This window comes from Cebidichthys violaceus, unplaced genomic scaffold, assembly GCF_023349555.1.
Source record: "Cebidichthys violaceus isolate CVI_PGR_0920_01 unplaced genomic scaffold, fCebVio1.0.p SCAF_19, whole genome shotgun sequence".
In the NCBI taxonomy this organism is placed as follows: Eukaryota; Metazoa; Chordata; class Actinopteri; order Perciformes; family Stichaeidae; genus Cebidichthys; species Cebidichthys violaceus.
Genome location: NW_027176361.1, coordinates 4,258,625 through 4,279,470, shown reverse-complemented (window position 1 = coordinate 4,279,470; position 20,846 = coordinate 4,258,625). Strand labels below are relative to the sequence as shown.

The 20,846-nt window shown below is 43.7% G+C and overlaps 3 protein-coding genes across 3 annotated transcripts; 1 reads left to right on the top strand and 2 right to left on the bottom strand.

Annotated features, from left to right (window-relative positions):
* Positions 1-489: 489 nt before the first annotated feature.
* On the bottom strand, positions 490-5,520 carry ponzr1 (plac8 onzin related protein 1). The gene is made up of 4 exons (XM_068713331.1): positions 5,391-5,520; positions 3,432-3,545; positions 2,964-3,109; positions 490-1,029 (listed from the first exon to the last, which is right to left on the bottom strand). The coding sequence occupies exons 2-4, from the start codon at positions 3,541-3,543 to the stop codon at positions 892-894; spliced, it is 396 nt and encodes a 131-aa protein (XP_068569432.1). The 5' UTR covers positions 3,544-3,545; positions 5,391-5,520; the 3' UTR covers positions 490-891.
* Positions 5,521-6,746: 1,226 nt separating this feature from the next.
* On the top strand, positions 6,747-10,058 carry zgc:194312 (uncharacterized protein LOC794943 homolog). The gene is made up of 2 exons (XM_068713870.1): positions 6,747-7,908; positions 9,076-10,058. Exons 1-2 carry the CDS (start codon positions 6,959-6,961, stop codon positions 9,176-9,178), a joined length of 1,053 nt encoding a protein of 350 aa, XP_068569971.1. The 5' UTR covers positions 6,747-6,958; the 3' UTR covers positions 9,179-10,058.
* Positions 10,059-10,637: 579 nt separating this feature from the next.
* acadvl (acyl-CoA dehydrogenase very long chain) lies at positions 10,638-20,522 on the bottom strand. Its single transcript, XM_068713330.1, has 21 exons — positions 20,438-20,522; positions 20,124-20,206; positions 19,947-20,016; positions 18,609-18,680; positions 18,371-18,443; positions 18,201-18,265; positions 17,974-18,108; positions 17,727-17,871; positions 17,364-17,493; positions 17,090-17,215; positions 16,701-16,899; positions 15,942-16,046; positions 15,613-15,699; positions 15,160-15,222; positions 13,737-13,838; positions 13,388-13,485; positions 12,930-13,002; positions 12,729-12,801; positions 12,372-12,444; positions 12,137-12,212; positions 10,638-12,013 (listed from the first exon to the last, which is right to left on the bottom strand). Exons 2-21 carry the CDS (start codon positions 20,195-20,197, stop codon positions 11,876-11,878), a joined length of 1,977 nt encoding a protein of 658 aa, XP_068569431.1. The 5' UTR covers positions 20,198-20,206; positions 20,438-20,522; the 3' UTR covers positions 10,638-11,875.
* Positions 20,523-20,846: the final 324 nt, after the last annotated feature.

The following is a 20,846-nucleotide window of genomic DNA, read 5'->3' as shown; positions in this document are numbered from 1 at the left end:
TTTCCTCCTCCCCCTAAAAATCGGTCTCGGGTCCAAAAGGTTAAAAGGGTTTTTGGGGGAGTTAATGATAATATACAACCAAGGAACTGAGCTAAAAAGCTAATGGTATGGACTTGGTTATGATTTTACAACAAACTTTTTGTGTAACGTATTACTTTACAAAAAGAAACAAAAGGAACATGGTTACTATCTGAGAAACTCCTGTTCATCTGCAACATCCCTATTTGTTGGGTTCCTCTTTGTCATTTCTCTCGTTGTTGTAAGACTGTTACCCTTTGAAATTGAAAGTGATGTAGTGTTGGTTAGTCTCTTTGTTATCTGTCATGTGGTGCTGAAGCAGGTGTCAAACCAACACAAGGCTCAATCACCATTTTTATAAACTGTCCCAAGGTCAGAAAAGAGAGAAGTGAGAAACAGCAAAGCGTTTGTGATCAAGACTCCGTAAAAAAGAATTCAACAGGAGAGTTTTAGCTGATTGACCGAACAATGTGATTTTGTTGAAGTTTAATATGTTGCAAGATGGAGCTTGTTAACTGAAACAGCTATTATTATACTGGCCAACAGGTCTCAAAGGTCAGACAAGAATCTGAGCTGACATCATTCAGTATAATAACATCCAAATGATATTAATCAATAATATTCCACTCAAAACTTCACAGTGAATCTCAGGCTTTGAACAGCAACATTAAGTCTACAAAAACAATCTATTACAAATGGCTCATCGTTATTATAAAACGTATGTTTATGATGCTCAGTGCTAACTGCTAACGATTGGTGTACATGTGATGTTGCTGTGCTTAAGTATACAGCTTTGTGTAGGCATAAGAACATTAAGAATACTAACTAGTAGGCAACAAGGCAAACATGTCTTCTGGCCTCAACAGGCGTGTCCTATCCACTGATGACCTGTGTGGTGACCACTGAGGTCTGAGGCCCCTGGTTGCCCCTGATCTTCAGCTCACGGTTCATCTGGCACCACACACACGGGAAACACCAAAACAACTTACAGCAGTCGTCACAGCACGAGCCCTGAGGAGGGAGACGAGGGAGACGAGGGGGAGAGAGAGAGAGAGACAAAGTGAGGGGGGAGAGAGAGAGAGGAGAGCGAGAGAGAGACGAGAGAGAGGGAGGAGAGAGAGGGAGGAGAGAGAGAGAGAGAGAGAGAGAGAGAGAAAGGTGAGAGAGGGGGGGGGGATAAATCCAAATGTTGGTCAAATGAATGACATATAGTCACAAGACAATGATGTTACTTATTTACAAAGAATATGTACAAAGCACACTGAAAATATTGCAATAAAATTTGTAGTTGCCACATTTGTTTGCATTCTGCTGACTGCAGCTGAGTTGAGTAGTATTATTAATTCATATTTTTTTTACCTCTGGAGGCGGTAGAAACAAACTGTTCCGACAGACAGATATGAAGCTACATTAGCATTAATTTGGAGTAATCTTTGTGTCAAACTGGTGGATTATTCTCCTTTTAGCTCCACTCTGGTCTCCAGGTTGAAGAGCAGAGCAGAGTGAACCACTCGAAATGAGTTTAAATTTGTATTTTACACTCAACTCTACATGAAAACCAAGAAAAATGAAAACACATTTTCTGCCTCAAGTAGAATTAATCATTTTCTCCATAATAATTTTCAGTCAAACTTTGTTAAATGTATTGTGTCATGAGCTCAATCAGGTGCTAACCAAGCTCCCATAACGGCTGACATTTCAGAGGACTACAGGACAAGGCTGTAAACTGGAGGGTAAGTTGTTATTCCATGATGTTTGTATCAAACCATTGTGTGCTTTACCGAGGGTTGAATGCTCTTACTGCAACGCCCTTAACACACACCGGCTATTGTGCACATTATGTACAGTGCACAAGTCCAAATAAAAAAAGGAGAGGCCTTCAAAGTCATGATGCAATGAGAAATGCATCACAATTGTCCCCCATCACCGAAACCGATTGTGCCTGTTGTCATCGAAAAGTCCCCTGTGCTAAGAACTTTTCGACTTTTCCTATGTGCTGTTCCCTTTATAAAGGTGAACACAGAGCGCACAGGTAGCTCACAATGAGCCCTTCATATCTACATCACAAAGTCCTCCCCCGCGTATCAGCCAGGTTTGCCCTTTGCGGTCTAACTTGGGTCGTTCATGACGAAATGTTATTTTAGTACGGATTTGTGAGGCGAAGGCATTAAACTGGTTTTGCACGAGGCATCTCACGTTACCGCCGTCTTGGATGGGGGAAAATGAACGGCGGAGGGTATTTCATTACATTACATTATAGTCATTTAGCAGACGCTTTTATCCAAAGCGACTTACAATAAGTGCATCAACATTGGTAATCAAAAGAACTACTAGTCACCAGAAGTCATAAGTACATTTCCTTTTCCAAACAAGCATCTAAGAGCATGAAGTTGGTTGCAATCTAGATGCCAACAAATCCTCCATACTGTCCCTCCAATCATGGCATGTTCAAAATGACACTAATGGGCCTAAAAGTAGTAAACAACTGCTGTGTGGTTATGCACATTGACTGGTATCTAGAGAGAGGAAATTGAGGAAGTGTGGCATCTCACCGCTGCACGCTGGCTCAAAGGTAACCACAGCAACCACCTCAACTACAGCTTTTCTTACAGGATGTCATGGGTAGCTTCGACACGAGAACTTCCTCACTTTCAGTTACATGTTTGGCTGTGACTGGAGACATTAAACTACCCCACTCTTTACCTTTATGTTCCTGACAATTAAACTCATCAATCTCTCCATGGAGTGATTTGTAGAGGAAAGACGAAACTCAAACAAAATCAGTGGTGGCTAGAGTTCAACTGACCCTTCGATAAGCCCCGCCCCCTGCTGCTACTCCTACATTTTTTTTCCTCCAGCCATAGTCGACACTTTAAGCCATGCACCCCCTCCCCGAATGTAAACCGCCCCCTCCCTCCCTCCCTCCCTCCCTGAGCCGGCCTTACGGGGATGTGGTGGCGCTCTCTGATGGAGGAGCGGAGTATGCAGGACACCACACAGCAGACGTCCAGGAGTGGCATGCAGCAGCACCAGCCGAAATCACCGGCCGTCTGACACTGCATGCAAGGGAAGCACCAAAGACCGCAGCAACCTTTGAGGGCAGAAGAGGAGAGGGCAAAACTGAATATATGAATTCTGACTTCATGTGCTGAATATTGTGGCTAATATTGAACATCTAACACTCTATGAAAACTCTGAAACTCCACCTTCTGATGAAAATTTGTGTGAAATAATCAAAAGCTCCAGAACAGCTACTAAATGGATCTCATGGTGAGATTATTTTCTTATCAGATGCCTCTCTGCCACTAATGTTTGTGATGGAACATTTGAGTGCATGCAGCAGGTTGATAACCGCATCCTGTTGAGATGAATATCAAAAAGTGGTGAGCGGCATCGTTGTGTGGTTGACTTACAGGTGCCCATGTCACTGCAGCAGTCGCAGAGGCCAGTGCTCCATGTGCCGGGGCTTTGTGCAGTGGTCATCACTGTCACCACCTGGGTGGGCTGCTGGTGGACGACGGCCATGCCTGGAGGATACAAAAACAGAAATGGAGAAACTGGGAGGGGGGCACAGGGGACTTGTCCATACACACTGGAATAGCTGGTATTCTTATGCTTCGTTAAGACAGGTGCATGCTGGGAAAGGTGACAGCACCTCTGCACTCGTTCCCCTGTGACCATGTCTTTACAATCTTGCAATAACATTCCTTTGGGTTAGAATTAGTTCATGCATCTTCACAGTCACACTTTCATAAAGCTATGAATGGTCACATCATGTAGGTTTCACGTAGAGGACTGCAGCAGTGTCGCCCCGCGCTGTGTCCCAAAGGAACAAGATGTCCTTTGTGTAGACGCTGCCGGAGGAACGCTTGCAAACTATGGAACACATACGAATGTGTAGTTGAGGTCAGGAGTCGTTAGAATACTGATGGTTGAATGGTACAAAGCCTGGGAATTGTCATTGTAAAGATGATGAGCTATTAGGGGAAGAAGAGCGGGGGGGGGGGGGCATTGGCCATTAGGTCAAAATCCAGTCTTCCTTACTGAGTCCCTTTTAGTGAGAATCCGGTGGTTTACAGTATTTCTGCCTCACGGTGTTGTGGGATATTTAGCTTGCAGGACATGCAATCTTGTATGGTTACTTTATCCATTAGCAATATTATTTCTGAATATTATGTAGTTCAGGTGTCCTTGTGCCTTAAAATGTCTTACAGTAAGTCAACAAAAATTATAAATTATATCTAAGACCACACAATCAATGCAGTTAAGATGGCCACCTGTTTGTGCATATGCTTTGTTTGCACAATTTAAATACTTTATAGTAAACTTGAATGTATGCTTGAATTCTCTGATAGTTTACTCACAACTAGCTAAAAACCAGGTGTGTAGCATTAACCTATTTAGCTTAGCCGTCATGTTTTGCTAATGTCAGGTGTGGCACTAGCTTCAAGTTAAATTCTGCTACATTTTGAATATAATTTATTTTCTGAATCACAACAGCAGCTCCAGCAAGCACGAAGTTCGTCTTTCTGTCATAGAAATCACACAGTCATCTTGGAGAGTTTCAGAAAGATTCAAGCTAGCTAGCTAACAGTAGAGCTAAATTGAGAAATTCAAGCTAGCTGCTGCCATGTGCTGACTATTTAGGGTCAATTCATAATTTTAATTCATTTTTGACGTTATAACCCTATTATTTGGCAATTTTCCTAACCGACTGGGCCCGTGCTCAGTTTTTAATTTCTTACAAAAAAACTGTGGAGCTCTGTATAACTGTTAATGCAGATTTGGATTAACCAAAGTTAAATGAATTAGCGTCAAGATAAGCTAACATTGATTTGCCACTTAGCTAACTAGCTTAATTGTTTTATTCCTTGAAGTTGTAATAAATCAGGGTAAATCATTGAAAAGTATGACGCAAGAAATCATGTGAAGTTAAAACTGCTCTCTTGAAACTGCAATGTACATGTAGCAAATATAGCAGTCAAATAAAATACGGTGTTTTATATAAATGTTTTTATTAAAATACGACTACACTGATAGAAATTGCGATTTTACATGAGTACACTGTTTCCTTTGTTTAAGTTATGGTTGTTATGGTTATTGTGGTCAAGCGAGCCGACAACTGTGAGCGAGAACAAGAGTTATGAGAAACTCAAAGCATCGCCTTCTTTCTAACGTTAAGTGCTTAATCTGTTTTTGTCACTGCAACTAGCAAGTGAATTAACTAACATACAGACACGATAAAATAAACCAATGTCGCTGGCTGACCTAATTACACCTCATATTACATTGTTATAAGCTCACTGCAGGCTCAGCATCGGTCAAAGACTCAAACTTGTTCTATTTACGCTAAAATAAAGACTTTTTCTTACCTTTTATCTGGTTTCCGTGAGCTGTGTAGAAACTCTAAAGAAGGTTTAGTCTATCCAGCACCGAGCTGTAAGTGTGGAGGTGTGTTTCTGTTTCTATTTCTCAATAAACCCTACCTCCTCTAATCCCACCCACACATGGCGCATCAATAATGGCGCAAAGAAAAGAAAAGAAAAGAAGAAGAAGGAAGAGTGATAACAAGTCTCTGTTGAACCAACAAGCAGGAGTTTGCATCTAACCCGTTCAGCTGATGCAAAAGTACACGAAGATGCAAACTAACAATTTGCATGAGGAAAAAAAACTTAGCAGATTACTCATAACAACTGGGCCAGAGTTATAAGTATTGTTAAAAGTCGTTCTAGCAGACCGGGAAGATTGAGACATATACGATTTAACTGTGTTCACAAATGATAAAACACAAAAAAATGTTGTTTAGTAGATGCAATTTAGGTTATTACAAACTACTCCCTGTGTAAAATGATATGAGCATTGAATAGCAAAGAGGAGGATTTAGGATTACTATTCCTGAATGGCTGCCATACTATGAGTAGGATTAATATTGTCATACTGTATTAAAGAATAATATATGGGAGAGGCAGTGGAGGAGGTTGTGTATGTGTGTGTGTGTGTGTGTGTGTGTGTGTGTGTGTGTGTGTGTGTGTGTGTGTGTGTGTGATGTCTCATGATTAGTGGGTGGAATATACACAATTTTTTCAAGAGGAAACACATCCTGCCTCTTAAAATCCCTCTTCTGGCTATAACATTTCCATTTATTTTTGCATACCCTTTTTAAATAAAATGATAAATGACATAAACAAAACAAATGAAGTTGCGGGCACGTGAGGGAAGCCTGTAGACGCCACCTACAGGTCTGTGGATTGTAGAGAGACAAAACCAGTATGAGACTGAAGCTGAGGACTCACCACGCCATGCTAGCGACCCTGTGAGGCTGCGGAGATTATTACGTAGGACAGGTGAAAAACACGGTATGGCCTGACAGCGGCGCCAGTTGAAAGGCCATGACATGGGTATATTACCAAACAGGTTCAGGCTCAGGCTCAGGGGTCCAAAGGGGGTCTGGCAGGGATGGCCCCAGGGCCCGGCTCCTGTCACAGGCCCTGGACACCCATAGGACATCCCACACAGGTGGTTTTAATTAGTTTGCCTGATTACGGTGTCGGTTTCAACCCGCGCCTCTGATTGGCCAGCTGTTCCTGCTCACACCAGGAGGTGGCAGCATAGTGCAATATAAAACAGCTGTCCGTTATCCTGTCACTGCTCTGTGTAGAAGGTGAAGTGAAGTGTACAAATTAAGAGAGAGAGAGAGAGAGAGAGAGAGAGAGAGAGAGAGAGAGAGAGAGAGAGAGAGAGAGAGAGAGAGAGAGAGAGAGAGAGAGAGAGAGAGAGAGATTGATCTCATTGAAGCAGTCTTCAGTGAGACAGCAGTGAGAGAGGATCATGCGGCGGACAATCTCTTTTTCCCATCAACTCCACTGGCTACTATCATCATCATCATCATCATCATCATCATCATCATCCTATAGATCCAACCGAGCCCAGTTCAGGAATAATGTCAGCAAACAACACCAATGGCTCATCACAGGTGGGCGACTACACTTGCGTGCGCTTTTACGTGTCCACCGTGTCCTTCTCGGTGCTGCTCTTCTTCAACCTCGTCATCAACTGGACCATAGTGCGCGTGGAGCGGCTCCGGAGTCACGCCCGCTTCGTGCTGGTGTTCCACCTGCTGGTGTCCGCCCTGGTTCACCTGGGGATGAGCAGCGTCTTCTACTACCAGATCCACCTGGACGCGCGGCCGGTCCGCTCCGCGTGCCTCGCCATGATCACCGTTTTGATCAGCAGCGCCTCCAACATCATGCTGACGCTCACGGCGATGGCTTTGGACCGCTACTGCGCGGTGTGCCACCCGATGCGCTACACCTCCGCCTGCGCCTCGAGCCGCTGGCCCTGGCTGCTGGGCGCGCTCACCTGGCTCGTGGCTTTGGTGATCCCCCTCAGTCTGCTCCTGCAGCCGGACTCCCGGGCCGCGGGGACCGGCTATAACGGGACTTGCGGCCGGGATCAGCTGACGATAGGTATTCTGCAGAAAATGCTGTTCATAGGTCTGTGCACGCTGCTCATCCTGTACAGCTACGTGAGGATACTGGTGGAGGGGCGGCGGTTGGGGGTGGTGAACCGGCGCAACCGGGCAGGGTGCAGGACGATCGCGCTGCACGGGAGCCAGCTGGCGGTTTACATCCTCCCCAACTTTGTGAACTTCGTGCTGTCGGTGTTGATCAACCGGAGGGCCATCCAGCCGGAGACCAAAGAGCTGGCGGCCGTGGTTATCTTTGCTTTCTTCAGCTTGGCGCAGTGCGTTGCGCCGGTTGTTTACGGTTTGCGTAAAGAGGAACTTTTGGAGCAGTTGAGTCACAGGTTCCCCTGTTGTTCCCGATACTTGAAGAGTTTCCTCGGCTGGACTGTGCGCGGCAGTTGGCCACACACCCAACACATAACACGGTACGTCCCAGCCTCCATTAGAATGAGTCTTTACTTTAAACCAGGGTACCATTTTCTCTTTTGGCACCATTTAATGGGAGCAACTGTTGGGTTGCCAGGTTGCTAAAGCGCACTTGCTGCTGAGTCACGAATAAATGCTCACGAGTATCAATTGGTGGCATTTGTTAACAACTTGGCAACCCAAAATGAGCTCTCTGTTTTAGAATGATGAATAAAATACTAGTTCATTATGTATTAACCGTTCATAACAACGTGTCAGAAAATGGTATCAAAGTGGAATGAGTGTCTGAGCGCGTGCTCTTTTACAGATTCATGGGGAAGTTTGCATTAACAAAAACATGCCAGTGGAAGAAAAATCTATTAACTTAAATTTCCACTCTTGAAGTTAACACTGTCACATGAAGTGATGTGAAATGACTGAACGCAGTATAGGGGAAATACCTAAATTCCAAAAAGAATAGTTTTTTTTCCCTCATGCACAATAAGCAATAACCCACAAAAAAATAGATGATAGCAGAGCTCTCCTCTTGTGCCCACTTTATTCAATTTTATTGTTTGATAAACCTGAATGTTGGTATCCGCAACCAGAACACACACACACACACACAGTCATTTATAGACAGTTTTTTGGGGAAAATGCTCAGAAGCACCTGTAACTGTAGCTTCATATTTAATGTAAGAGTGTTACCAAACAAAGTAAATACACACAGGTTATCGCCTAAAATATCTGCTGCTTTAGAGGTGTGATTTGTCTCTGCTGTTGGCCTATTATTGTTTATCTGAACTAAAACACTTGTCAACAATAAACATTCAAAAACATGATCAAATCTAAGTCCAGACACTTAAGTAAGTGTGAATTCAACAGCAAAAAAAGATGAAAAATCTCTTTGAAGAAGGGTGATTAATGACAAGGTAAGGTCACTTGATTGAAAGAAAAGGGTGAAAGTGAGTGATTTGCAGATGTTCGATATCACTATGACTACTGCTACTACTATGACAGATTAAATTGGGCATTTGTTGCATCATTCAAGGATGAAGCCACAGTCAAAAATATTTCCCTTGTAAGTGTTATACATTTCCCCACAAAACCACAAAAGGGGGCACATGAGCTCATTATAGGGCTAATTCAGGTTCTTCTTTTTTTTAAACTCTCTTTTTTCCCCTCAGGGAGCGAACACTGACAGCACAGACGATCATCTCCCTGCAGGTCTCGCAAGTCCCAGAGGAGCAGGAAACGAGGCCGATGTCGGGTCAGGAGTCCCTCACATGACTGAGACTCGTGTCAAGGAGGTACAGACTTTTGCCTGATGGGGAAAAAAGTAGTTCCAGGATCCTGACTGCCACATCAGGAACATTTGAATAAGTGGCTCAGCTCGGGCCGGAAAGGAATTAAAGGAACCGCCTTGGACACGATAATCCTGTATAAGGCTTCTTTCGCACCAGAGAAGGCTGAGATCTGATTTTCCATCATTGTCACGCCACCACAAGACATCAGCACGTTGCTCTATTTGTGACCTTTTATCAGTGGAGCACTCATGCTGATTCACATCGGAGTGGAAAATCAATGTGTCGGTGGCCAACAGCAGAAGTCAGAATGGGTTTCGCAAGAAGTGAGCAGTTTTCTTTTGGTACATTTTCCTGGATGGTCCACGGATTTAAGCATCAGGTCCTCAGGTCTCTGACCTCAAGGCCACAAACAGCCCCATCATTTCTGGATTAAAATGACAAGGGATAGATGATATACTTCAACATAACTGGGGAAATGTTGTTTCCACGTGTTCTTAACCGTGTGGATATATTTTTTTTAAAAAGTGAGTTTAATAATGGCCACTTGAATATTTCCAGCAGCACCCTTAAAATCAAGAGAGGGGAGGTCACACAAGCTTGACTTTCTCTAATTCGCTGAGAATTAGATGAGAAGATGGACGCCACTCTCTAATATCTTTATGGGGACGGATGGACAACAACGTTGTTGTTTTAACATGCATGTGATTAAGTAATAACAAGAATAGTGAGGGGAAAAATGACCAATGTTTGGCAAATTATTTGGTGGTAATTCAATATGTTCAGAGGTAAATAAATGACACATTTCTCTCCTCCACGTGATATAACGTCAGCTGCTCTAAATAATAAATTAAAAATATGATCAATATTGTGGTCCGGCTCTGGTATTGGATCAAAACCAAACTAAGCTTTTAGCTTAAAGGGGAAAGTGCCATCTTTTTTTTTGTGGTTGTCCAATCAGTGTTGGTCGTAAATGATGGAAGCGCATTGTTGAAACGTTGCTGCTGAGCTCATCGGTTTGGTTTTAGTCAGATGGAGCGGCACATTCTGGGGAAATTCTCAAAGCTTTAACCGCAGCGCTTGTGAGGCGCCGGTACCACCCTCACCATATCTCAGTCTCACACCCAGCAGCAACACTTATCAAGCGCATATGTGAACAGGATGGAGGTTCCCGTTATTTCAAAAGCAGGCACAGAAGCAACCAGCAGCTCTCTGGTGGCAAAGCTCTTACTGGCTGTCCTCTTAAGCGTTAATGCCCTGGAAGACAGAAGTGAAAGCTATGTTGCAAGTTGTTATGAATACAACAGAAACAGGAAGACAGTTTGGCGGGAAGGGGAGTAGAAATGCATCAAAAGGGGGTTTTCGTCATCTTTTTTGCTGAGTTTCATTAATTAACCGTTTTTACAAGTTACAAAAGCTTGAAGAAGGAGACACCAGAAAACAGACAGATGAATAGATACTTTATTTATTAGTCCCAACAGGTAAGTGTGTTGTTAAACCAAAAAGCTCAAAATAGATCTGCACAAACAATGATTCCAAACAGTTGAGTCATTATCAGATAACATAAGAGGCATTTGATCACATCGGTTATTCAAGCACGTGTTCAGTCAAAAGATAAACTTAAAAGCAGCAGTCCGTCACTGTACGAGTTATAAAAAGGCAAGAATGTGCAGATCTAGTTCAAGTTCTATGGTTGCTTTGACACAGCAGATTAGACCACCACCAAGTGCATTTACTGTAAGTACCAGGTATGTAGACTAACTGTTAATATCCTACAATTACAGTTAATGATGCCGGATACCTTCAGCAGAGAGAAAAACACTTTAGAAGTCAATGTGACGGCCTTAATGAGAGAGCAAAGATGACATAATGTACATTAGATTTAACAGGAACAGCATCTGCAGACCGGTTTCTAAGGCGACGGTTTTTGCTTCCGACATTAACGTTTCTGTGACGAGCACCGAGTGAGATAAATTCACATGCAGAAAGGCATTCAAGTACATAAAAACCCCACACTATTATATACACATGTGAACACAATGCAGATACGTGTAGAAATGAGATACCTGTGTGCATCAAAGAAAATGGCTAAAAACTGATCCTATGTTAACTGGCCTCTTTATCTCAAAGCTGCATTTATTTTTCCACGAACAGACAAAAATAACACCATAACGGATTAAATGATGACATCATTAGATCAGATACAGTCATGGAGGCTGAGACACAAAGTAGATGCTGTGTTTAAAAGCTCCACACACACACACACACACACACACACACACACACACACACACACACACACACACACACACACACACACACACACACACACACACACACACACACACACACACACACACACACACACACACACACACACACACACAAAATCATCAGCTGTTCTAGACTGGTCATTTGTGAAAATAGTGTTTTCTGTTATATTGATTCATTCTTATTTCATATTGATTAAAAATCCAGCCCAAATTCTTGAGTCGGCATTAAATAAATAAGTGACAGAAAAACTGGTTCACAAATGACAATCGAGATACAAGGACGCCGGTGTGTGATGGAGCCGTTATGGCGTCTGAGAGAACTTGGCATACAGGAGCCTGAACGTGGCGAGAGATACAGAAGAAGAAACCAAACGGAAGAGTACGAGGGGGGGGGGGGGGGGGGGGGGTGTTTAGAAGCCCAGAGGGTGAGGAGCCACCACTCCCCCGTTCTCCACCACAACAGCAGAGATGGCCCTCAGGTTCCTGAAGAGATGTCTGGACTCACCGGAGCTCAGGCTCTTGATGCCCGTCATGATCCTCTCGTGGGCCTGAGGGACGGAGGAGCGGTAAATACAATTGTTTTACAATTTACTATTAAAAAAAGAAAAGGTACAGCCTCCTCATATTAGACATTTCTGTCAGTGTCTCTGGCGTTGACTGGAGGATCTTACCTCCACACACCAGGTTTCACACAGCATCTTCTCATGCTGAGCTGACGCACTGCCCTGACTCAGAGAGCGTGAAGCTCTGCAAGAGAGAGGGAAATAAAACACAAGAGAAATGTTAGTTTAGACCACAGAGAAAGTGAGTGGGAGCGTGAAATGAGAGAGTGAAAGAGTGAAACTGGGACAGAGAAAGACGGAGACAGAGTTTGATAATTATGTTCTTGTTTTAATGTTTGCATACCTGGACAGGACCACCACCATGGCGTACAGGTCGATGGCACAGTCCGCCACTCTGCTCAGGACAAATTGTTCATCTGCAACAGAACGAGTCCAGTTAGAGATCGAGACGGAGTTTTTGAGGAGAAGCATTCCCAACGTCTGACATGACAAAACGGCAAACCTGCACCAGTTGGGGATTTTTTTTCTCTCTTTCTACTGAACACCCACGGGGTTTCTCCTCACCTCCACACACACACACACACACACACACACACACACACACACACACACACACACACACACACACACACACACACACACACACACACACACACACACACACACACACACACACACACACACACACACACACTCTCACCAATGATCTTCTTTCCGTGTTTGATCAGCAGCTCCTCGGTGACCGCTCCAAACTGTTCGATGGCTTTAGTGGTCTAGAAATAAAATTTGAATCAAGAATCAAAAAAGGCAACAAAGCAGAACAGTCCCTCCCCCATCATATCACGAGCAAATAAATGCTTACAATAGAAATGATATCGCACACAAGAAAAGTTTAACACACCAGTTCTCCGCTCTGGGCCAGCTCAGGATGTACGGTTCCCTGCAGCGTCAGACCTGTGCTCAGACCGGCCTTTCTACAAACAACAGAAAAAGACCATGTTATACATACAAGCAGAATGTCACCGACAGCCAGAACAAACAGCAGAGTTTCTCCTCCCATAATAACACTTGGGCAGTGTGCAAACACCGTTTAAAACTGAAGAACATCTGTTCAGTCTGAAAATTGGGCTTAAATACGTCCCGTGTACCGTAGACAGCGTGTCACACTTACATTAGATCTGCTCTCTCTTCAAACTAGAAGCACCACCCACATCACTGTTATATGTTTTATTATATTGTCTGTCTGTCTGTCTGTCTGTCTGGGGGGAAGTCCCCGTCTCCCACCGCCGAGGCGCTTGAGCACTTCCTGTCCCCCCCCACCCCAAACAGGAGGAGACGGCGTGAGAAGTGAGACCAAACCTTTTGGCTCTTTTGGTGAGTTCTCCAGCGAGCAACCCGGCGTTGCCGATGGGGTTCTTCAGGGCCTTCTGTAAGCTCTTCAACTGGTTGCCAGCGTTCTGGAGAGGCAGACATGATTTATTAGTGTCTATTGCTTAAAGTGCCCAAAAACCTTTTCTCTTAAATCAGCTTAAAAGGGATTGAAGTCCCCGAGTGCTAAGAAACACAGGTCCTTGGTGTAAAACAAGCAAAAAGGAAGTTGCTTCATGATCACCGGTTGGTAAAGCAAGCAGAAATCACTTCCTCTCTACAGAACCTCTGTGCGTTTCCCACAAACACATCATCAGATCACAAAGACGTGTGATTTTACCTGGAAGCCATTGAGGGCCACAAAGAGCCTCAGGATGTCGTTGGTGCCCTCAAAGATCCGGAAGATTCTCAGATCCCTCATCACTCTCTCCACTCCACTGTCCTGAGGAGACGGATTCACAAAAGATGATGATTATTTTTGCATATTGAGCAACCAACACGAGGCATAAGCTGTGTTGTTTATCATAACTCGTGTATAGATGACAGTTTGATCTCAGCTTCTCTCACACAAGTTAAATTTAGGTAGCGAAAACAGCTGCAAACAGGAACAGAGACCATCTATATTCATTTCTGCCTTTTGAAATGTGCAAGTAACCGGTCATATTTTAAGCATGCAGACGATGTATTTTGTACAGAAGAGCAGAAATGGAATCTTTCTTGTTAAAATGAAATGAGTCAAAATGTGCACTGTGAGCAGAACTGAGCAAAGACTGGTGCTGAATGATCCCCCCCCTCTTCCTTTATTCAAAAAGGAAGAGGGGGGGAAATTATAGTGTCTGGTTCTGTTTTGTTGCATCTTCATGTTTTACAATAAAATGATTATTAAAAAAGAAACACAAAAGGGGAAGAAATTCACCAAAACATCTGTACACATACGTGTAATTCAGAAGCTTGAAATGTTCTAATTCTGTTGAAGTCTTTAGTCGACGCTGGAGGAGTTTTTGAGATTAATTTACATAAACACGACATCCTTCTCCTCCATATCTTCAGATAGTTTTTTTTTAACCTGAGGAAACCAAAAAAGTGGTATCTGTGTTTTCAGAGCGCGAGCAAACACATTCAGCAACCACACAGTGAACACATACGAAACAGAACAAATAAATGTGTATGTGGTTTGTTTCTAATTGCTGGCTGATTATGTCACCACTGATGAGCTGATTAAAACAGTATTGCTCTGATCCATGCAGGGCTAATGTAGAAATGAGCCGTTAAGTAAATATGATGAAGTCAGTGATGACTGCAAATAAGAGGCTGGCTGTGCTTATATACAGCACATTCATAGAGTATTAAGGCAACTCAAGCCTTAATAGTTAATACAACTATTAAGGCTTAACTATCCCTGCAGAACAAACTTCTATGGAGGACAGCAACTACGGTTTAGGAACTTTTCAGACCCGGGTTCTTGTGGTCAAAAGGCTAGATAAGTTGCTGAGTTTCTAAAATGTTTTTTGGAGAAGTTCCTGGAGTGACAACATGCTTCTTAACCCAGAAGAGGGACAGTTTGGTGCCAAAGAGGAAGTCTATTAAAAGACCCAAGTCAAGTTTCTTAGTTCAAGAAGCAGCTTTTTAGGGATTGTAAGTATATGGTCGCATCCGTTTATCAAATGCTAAAACTCAATAACTTGAAAAACAAACTGATAAAACCACCAGAATGTGCATTTGTCTCGTTTGAATGAAACGGGACGTGGACCGAGCACACTCACCTTCATGTAACCCATGCCACCCATGACCTGAACGCACTCGTCAGTCACAGTCCACGCTGCCTCCTGCAACGAGTAACACACACACACACACACACACACACACACACACACACACACACACACACACACACACACACACACACACACACACACACGTTACTGAGCTTTGGAGGTGGCAGACAGCACGATCGCATAAATTCTTAAATCAGGAAACAGGCATAGACACAACTAATTCCTCTTTCTACCACTCAGAGTCTTCCACAGAAAGAGGAACATCAGAAACATATTTTGAAAAAGGAGGTGCTGTGTTCCCCAGAACCCTGATGTGTGTACAAAAACAATAAATAAAAAGTTGAAGCAAAAGAATGCATCATTTTCTAAAGCTGGTGTCGGAGGCTATTACAGGAAACTATGAGCCCCTCCGGTGTTCATGTTCGACCAGTGAAATCTTACAGAGGCAAAGATCTTGCTGATGGCAGCTTCTATCTGGAATTCCTTCGCTCCACTGTCCATGTTGCCGCTGATCATGTAGGCCATCGACTGCAGAGAAGACACAGAAGATAGTGGGTCAAGCATGAATTTATGACGCTTGTTCATGTTCAAGTGTTCAGCACCAATACACGATAATGCAAAAGTGGATTCATTGGTTGAACAGCTTTCGTATTTACGCTGGCCTGAAAAAAACAGGAAATACCACTTGATGTTGAGATGTTGACAATATTTAGTTCAACGCTGCTGTCATTTAAAAAAGCTGTGATAAATGTTGATCACACTCGACCGACCTCAGTGACGTACTGCAGCATGGTCATGCGAGCCACCTTCTCCTGGATGACTCCATAGTTGTGGATCTTGTTCCCGAACTGGGTTCTGTTGGCTGCGTGATCCACCTGATGGAGAGAGGACAATGGCGATCACCTTCACACCTTAATGCATCACTACCGGCTGTGTGACGGCATCGAACGCACGGATGGGTTATGCATGGATCCTGTAAGCTTCCTCATACTTCCACACTATTTTTTTTTGGGGGGGGGGGGGTGTAGCATAAAGAGGAAGTTTGGCGAGCAATCTTGATCTTGTGGCGAGCTAACCTTAACTGGTGGCACCGAGAATGTTGCTCAGCGTGACCACACAGTTACTCTGGTTGCAAAAGACAATTGCCACAAGGTCTGAGAATGAACAACTGAAGAGAACGTTATGTGTAAACAAGTGAAAGGGTGTGTCCTTTATGCCTGCATGTTGCACGTGCATGCAAACACACACAATGCATCTCTCTAAACGCATTGTGGTGACAGTCGGCCAAGAACGGTGTGAATGTTTGAGAACAGATGTGACCGAGCACGTTTGAATCTTCAGCGTCTGTAACCTCGGCAGGAAATAGCTCAGCAGAAACATGCCGCGCTGAACTAAAAGAAGGAAAATTTCCGACAACACCCACAACAAAGTAAACGCACAATCGAAAGAGGGGGCGGAGCGTAGACAACGCAGTTACAGAGCAATGCAGTGGATGGGAGAGAAAAGGTCGTCTCCACTCGTTCACTCACAGCTTTGTTGATGACTCCCTTCATGGTGCCGGAGAGGGCGGCCGCCATGCCGAAACGCCCGTTATTCAGGATGTTCATGGCCACCTTGAAGCCTTCGCCCAACTCGCCCAGCAGGCAGTCGGCCGGAACGCGGACATTATCAAAGTAGACCTCGGCTGTGTTGGACGCCTTGATGCCCATTTTCTTCTCTGGAGGGCCACTGTGATAAAGAATATATGAATATATATATATATATATATATATATATATATATATATATATATATATATATATATATATATATATATATATATATATATATATATATATATATATATATCATGAGCCCACAAAGTGACATCAAGGCTGTGTGACAGACGAACAATAATCTAAAGAAAAGATGTGCTCACCTAGTGACTCCTCCAAAGCTCCTCTCCACGACGAAGGCCGAGATCTTGTCCTTCATCTCCCCGGTCTTGGGATCCTTCATGGGTGTCTTGGCGAACACCGTGAAGATCTCAGCCAGACCTCCATTGCTGACAAGAAAATAATAACAATAAAAAGGGGGGGGGCATCAGATTAGGGAAAGACACAAGCAACTTTGAGCCATCCCGTTGATTTACTTGTACAATGTCGCCTCCTTGTGGTGAAAAGAAGTGTGATCATGTGCGCCCGTGTCCTCACCTGATCCAGATCTTGCTTCCACTGAGAGTGAAGTACTGTCCACAGGGGGACTGAACAGCCGTGGTCTTAATGGAGGCGGCGTCGGAGCCGCTGGCTGGTTCGGTGAGGCAGAAGGCCGCTATAGTCTCACCTGGAGGGACACACACATTCTTCTTCAGAATATGTTCCTTCTCAATGTAATACGTGAATATGAAACAAAAGACGCAGGAGTACATTATAGGATGTGTGTAGTCATTTGTAAAATGTGCACGGGCCTCCCGGTGTGGCCGTGTTTTGAAATCCAACGAAGGTTTTGGTCTTTTCATGTTTCATGGGATTTGCAGATATTAATAAAACAGAAGGAGAATATGAGGAGTGGCTTACCCGTGGCGAGCTTCGGCAGGTACTTCTCCTTCTGGGCTGGATTCCCAAAGAGCAGAATTCCCTTGAAGCCGATGGACTGGTGGGCGCCCAGAGTGATGCCGACGCCGAGGTCATAGCTGCCGACGATCTCAACCAGACGGGCGTACTGCGACATCGAGTTCATCACATTAGACGCACTGCACTTGCCTGTTTAGCTAGACACAATAATGTCGTGAAAACAACCAGAAATGTAGTCGAGCAGACGCACCTGTGTGTTGGAGAGGCCGAGGCCGCCCAGGTCGGACGGCACCTGCAGGCCAAAGGCCCCCATCTCCTTCAGGCCTTGCATGGTGTCATCTTCCACCTTCTCCAGGGCATCGTTCTTGGCAGCGTCGTTCACCTCCTGCTCACAGGAAGCAGAAACACACAGGGTGTGGGGGCGAGCATTACAAAAAAAAAAAAGGTATGTAAAAGAATTTATCCAACGACAGTTACCTGAAAAAATTTGTCGACGGGCCCCACAAGCTCTCGGAGAAACTGCTCCTGCTCTTCATTCATTACTGCGGCAGACACAAAACTTATTGTACTTCATTTTTTACAGAGCTTCGTTATTGAAAGGCTGACATCGTTTGAAAAAGATATGAACATAACCCCCTCAACTTTACCTGAGGGGTAGGGGAACACCTGGGCAGTCGCGATCTGCCCCTTGAAAATGTTGACGGCGTATGACTTGGATTCCTGCGGAAAGTTAAGTCATTATTACTGAAATTAAAAAAAAACTACACAGGGTACCCTTAATTCTCAAGGGACGTTCACAAGATTGATAAAGTTATAAATGTTAAAAACAATAACACATCTTGAATAAAACAAATCTATAATAATAGTAACTGAGACTTAACATACAGTAGCAGCTGTCGTCTTATTCACTTTAGTGGCAGTGTCACTGCCAACTGCTGCTTGCTTCTCCAGCACCGCCTGAAGAGCAAGAGAAAAACAGTTCATCAATTCAGTAAAAAAAAATTATGATTAAAATAATGATGATAAATAATGATTGTAAGGCAGTGTGCCCCGTTAAGCTTTCTTAATACATTCAGTGATTAGAATCCAGTGTTGTGAGACAAAGAAGACATGAATTAAAGATATTTTTTCCAAATTCCAGCCAGGGCACACCAGCTGGGTAAAATGCCTAAAGCGCCGACCTCAAGCACCAAGTGGGTGAGAGGTGATCCCAAGGACACAAGCAGCCAGCTTAGTCCCCCGAGCAGCAGCTGTACTCTGCATTTAGTCTTTCAAATGGATAATGATGGCGGTTGTACGTCATTGAGTTTTTTGAACGAGACACAAAATGTACGTAAATGCCTGCGTGTTTCCCTTATAGATCTGGGCATCTTTGATTAACGGTGGCTCAAGCCTCTCAACGCCCTGTTTACTATGTAATGGAACTATATGATATTACTATAAGGTGCTCCGTGATTGCATATTTTTGTGTTGTGTACGTGTGGCATCCACTTGTAAACCTCTCAGTACTACCTTCCGCACTTTAAAGCTGTAGTTCACAGGAGGCGGAGCCTCTACGGCCAGGGTGTGCACAGATGTACTGCCTACAGTGATTGGGATTTGTTTGTTTACACACCTGCATGAAATGACCGAAAAATAAATAGATAAATAGCATAGATTTTAAGTGTGCGGATATCTATTCTACCACGGTTATGTAAAATGCGTGATAACAGAGTAACAAACAGCTTCTCATGTTACTATTACATTAAATGAGCCGACATGCGCATTAATGCTTGAGACGCACACAAGCTAACAGCTGTAAACTATTACTGTGAAATGTAACTACTGAAGATCAAACAGGGAGAATCTTTAACTGCTACAAAAAGTAAGAAGAGAGCATTTTGTTACACATTTGCCCGCTGTGGGTCAACATGGTCTGAACCCTGTCTGGACAACAGAGTGTGTCACCCACATCCACGGTGGCACCTTTATGAGTCACGTGACCAGTGAACTTTCCCCCACTTCCAGCGGGAGGGGGGGGGGGATGCCGACGTTATGTCAGCCATCCACAACATGGACAATACACACACTCGAATACATCGTGAAACACACAGCATGTAACACACACACACACACACACACACACACACACACACACACACACACACACATCTGAAAAACAGTGGGTTTGAATAGAATGTGTTTTATAATGTTTAGGCCTATGTCCCTGTAGTGTTTCCGTACCTCCGCAGCCTGGCTCGCGTAGAGACGGTTGTTTTGTACCGCAACGACGGCCCCGGCATGTCGCTGACCTCTGAATAACAAACAAACAAATACAAGTGGATAAGTGGATTTAACTTGCAATCTTTCGCCCAGAGACGACGTGTTCAATAATAGCTTCAAAACGTTAGCTTTACCTACCCAGACAGCACGGGAGGAATCCTGAGAATGGAGCCGCACAGCGCGGAGGACTGGCTCACTTTACGAAGCAGCATAGTGTTCTTCTGTTTAACACACACACACACACACAAACAAAATAATTTAAATTAACAAACAGATGAGCAAACGTGGACAGAAAATAGTGACGGGTAGTTTAACGCTAAGCTAGCAGTTAACGTTACGTCAGGACGTTGGTTTGATATGCAACTTGTCCAGTTTTGACTAAAAGCATGAAAAACAGCATAGTATAATTGTATTCTTTCCACCGAATAACAATAACAGTCGATATTACCCACCGTTAATCGTTGTATGTAACTTAGATAAGTCCTTTGAGTCCGTTCAGTACCCGACTGTTCCTCCAAATGACCCAACGTATCACGTCTTGCCGGATCTTGTCTAGCCGCGGTGCTTCTTGGGATATATAGTTTTATGATACATAACGTCTGTTTACGTAGTCAGTTTGCAAGCATAGAAGAAGAGTTTGACCTTTTTCAGTGTTTGACTGAGAGAAAATGCAATGTAGTAGACAGAGAAAGAAGCATTAGGCTAAATTTAAATAGTTCTTGAGTAAGATACTTTTAACCACTGGTGCCTCCATAGTGACAATATAATCGATTAATGTAGGAACGACTATTGGTGCTTTCATAAAATATTCATTATGTATTTGATGCAGGTAGATGTATATATTGTTCAATTAACTCAGCT

Coding starts and splice junctions, on each gene's coding strand:
- acadvl (XM_068713330.1), bottom strand. CDS start 20,197: ATGCTGCTTCGTAAAGTGAGCCAGTCCTCCGCGCTGTGCGGCTCCATT. Junction 18,681..19,946: donor ACGCGAGCCAGGCTGCGGAG/GTACGGAAACAC, acceptor CTTGCTCTTCAG/GCGGTGCTGGAGAAGCAAGC. Junction 18,109..18,200: donor CCGTCGACAAATTTTTTCAG/GTAACTGTCGTT, acceptor TCCTGTGAGCAG/GAGGTGAACGACGCTGCCAA.
- ponzr1 (XM_068713331.1), bottom strand. CDS start 3,543: ATGGCCGTCGTCCACCAGCAGCCCACCCAGGTGGTGACAGTGATGACC. Junction 3,110..3,431: donor CTGCAGTGACATGGGCACCT/GTAAGTCAACCA, acceptor CTGCCCTCAAAG/GTTGCTGCGGTCTTTGGTGC. Junction 1,030..2,963: donor GAGAGCGCCACCACATCCCC/GTAAGGCCGGCT, acceptor CTCCCTCCTCAG/GGCTCGTGCTGTGACGACTG.
- zgc:194312 (XM_068713870.1), top strand. CDS start 6,959: ATGTCAGCAAACAACACCAATGGCTCATCACAGGTGGGCGACTACACT. Junction 7,909..9,075: donor CACACCCAACACATAACACG/GTACGTCCCAGC, acceptor TTTTCCCCTCAG/GGAGCGAACACTGACAGCAC.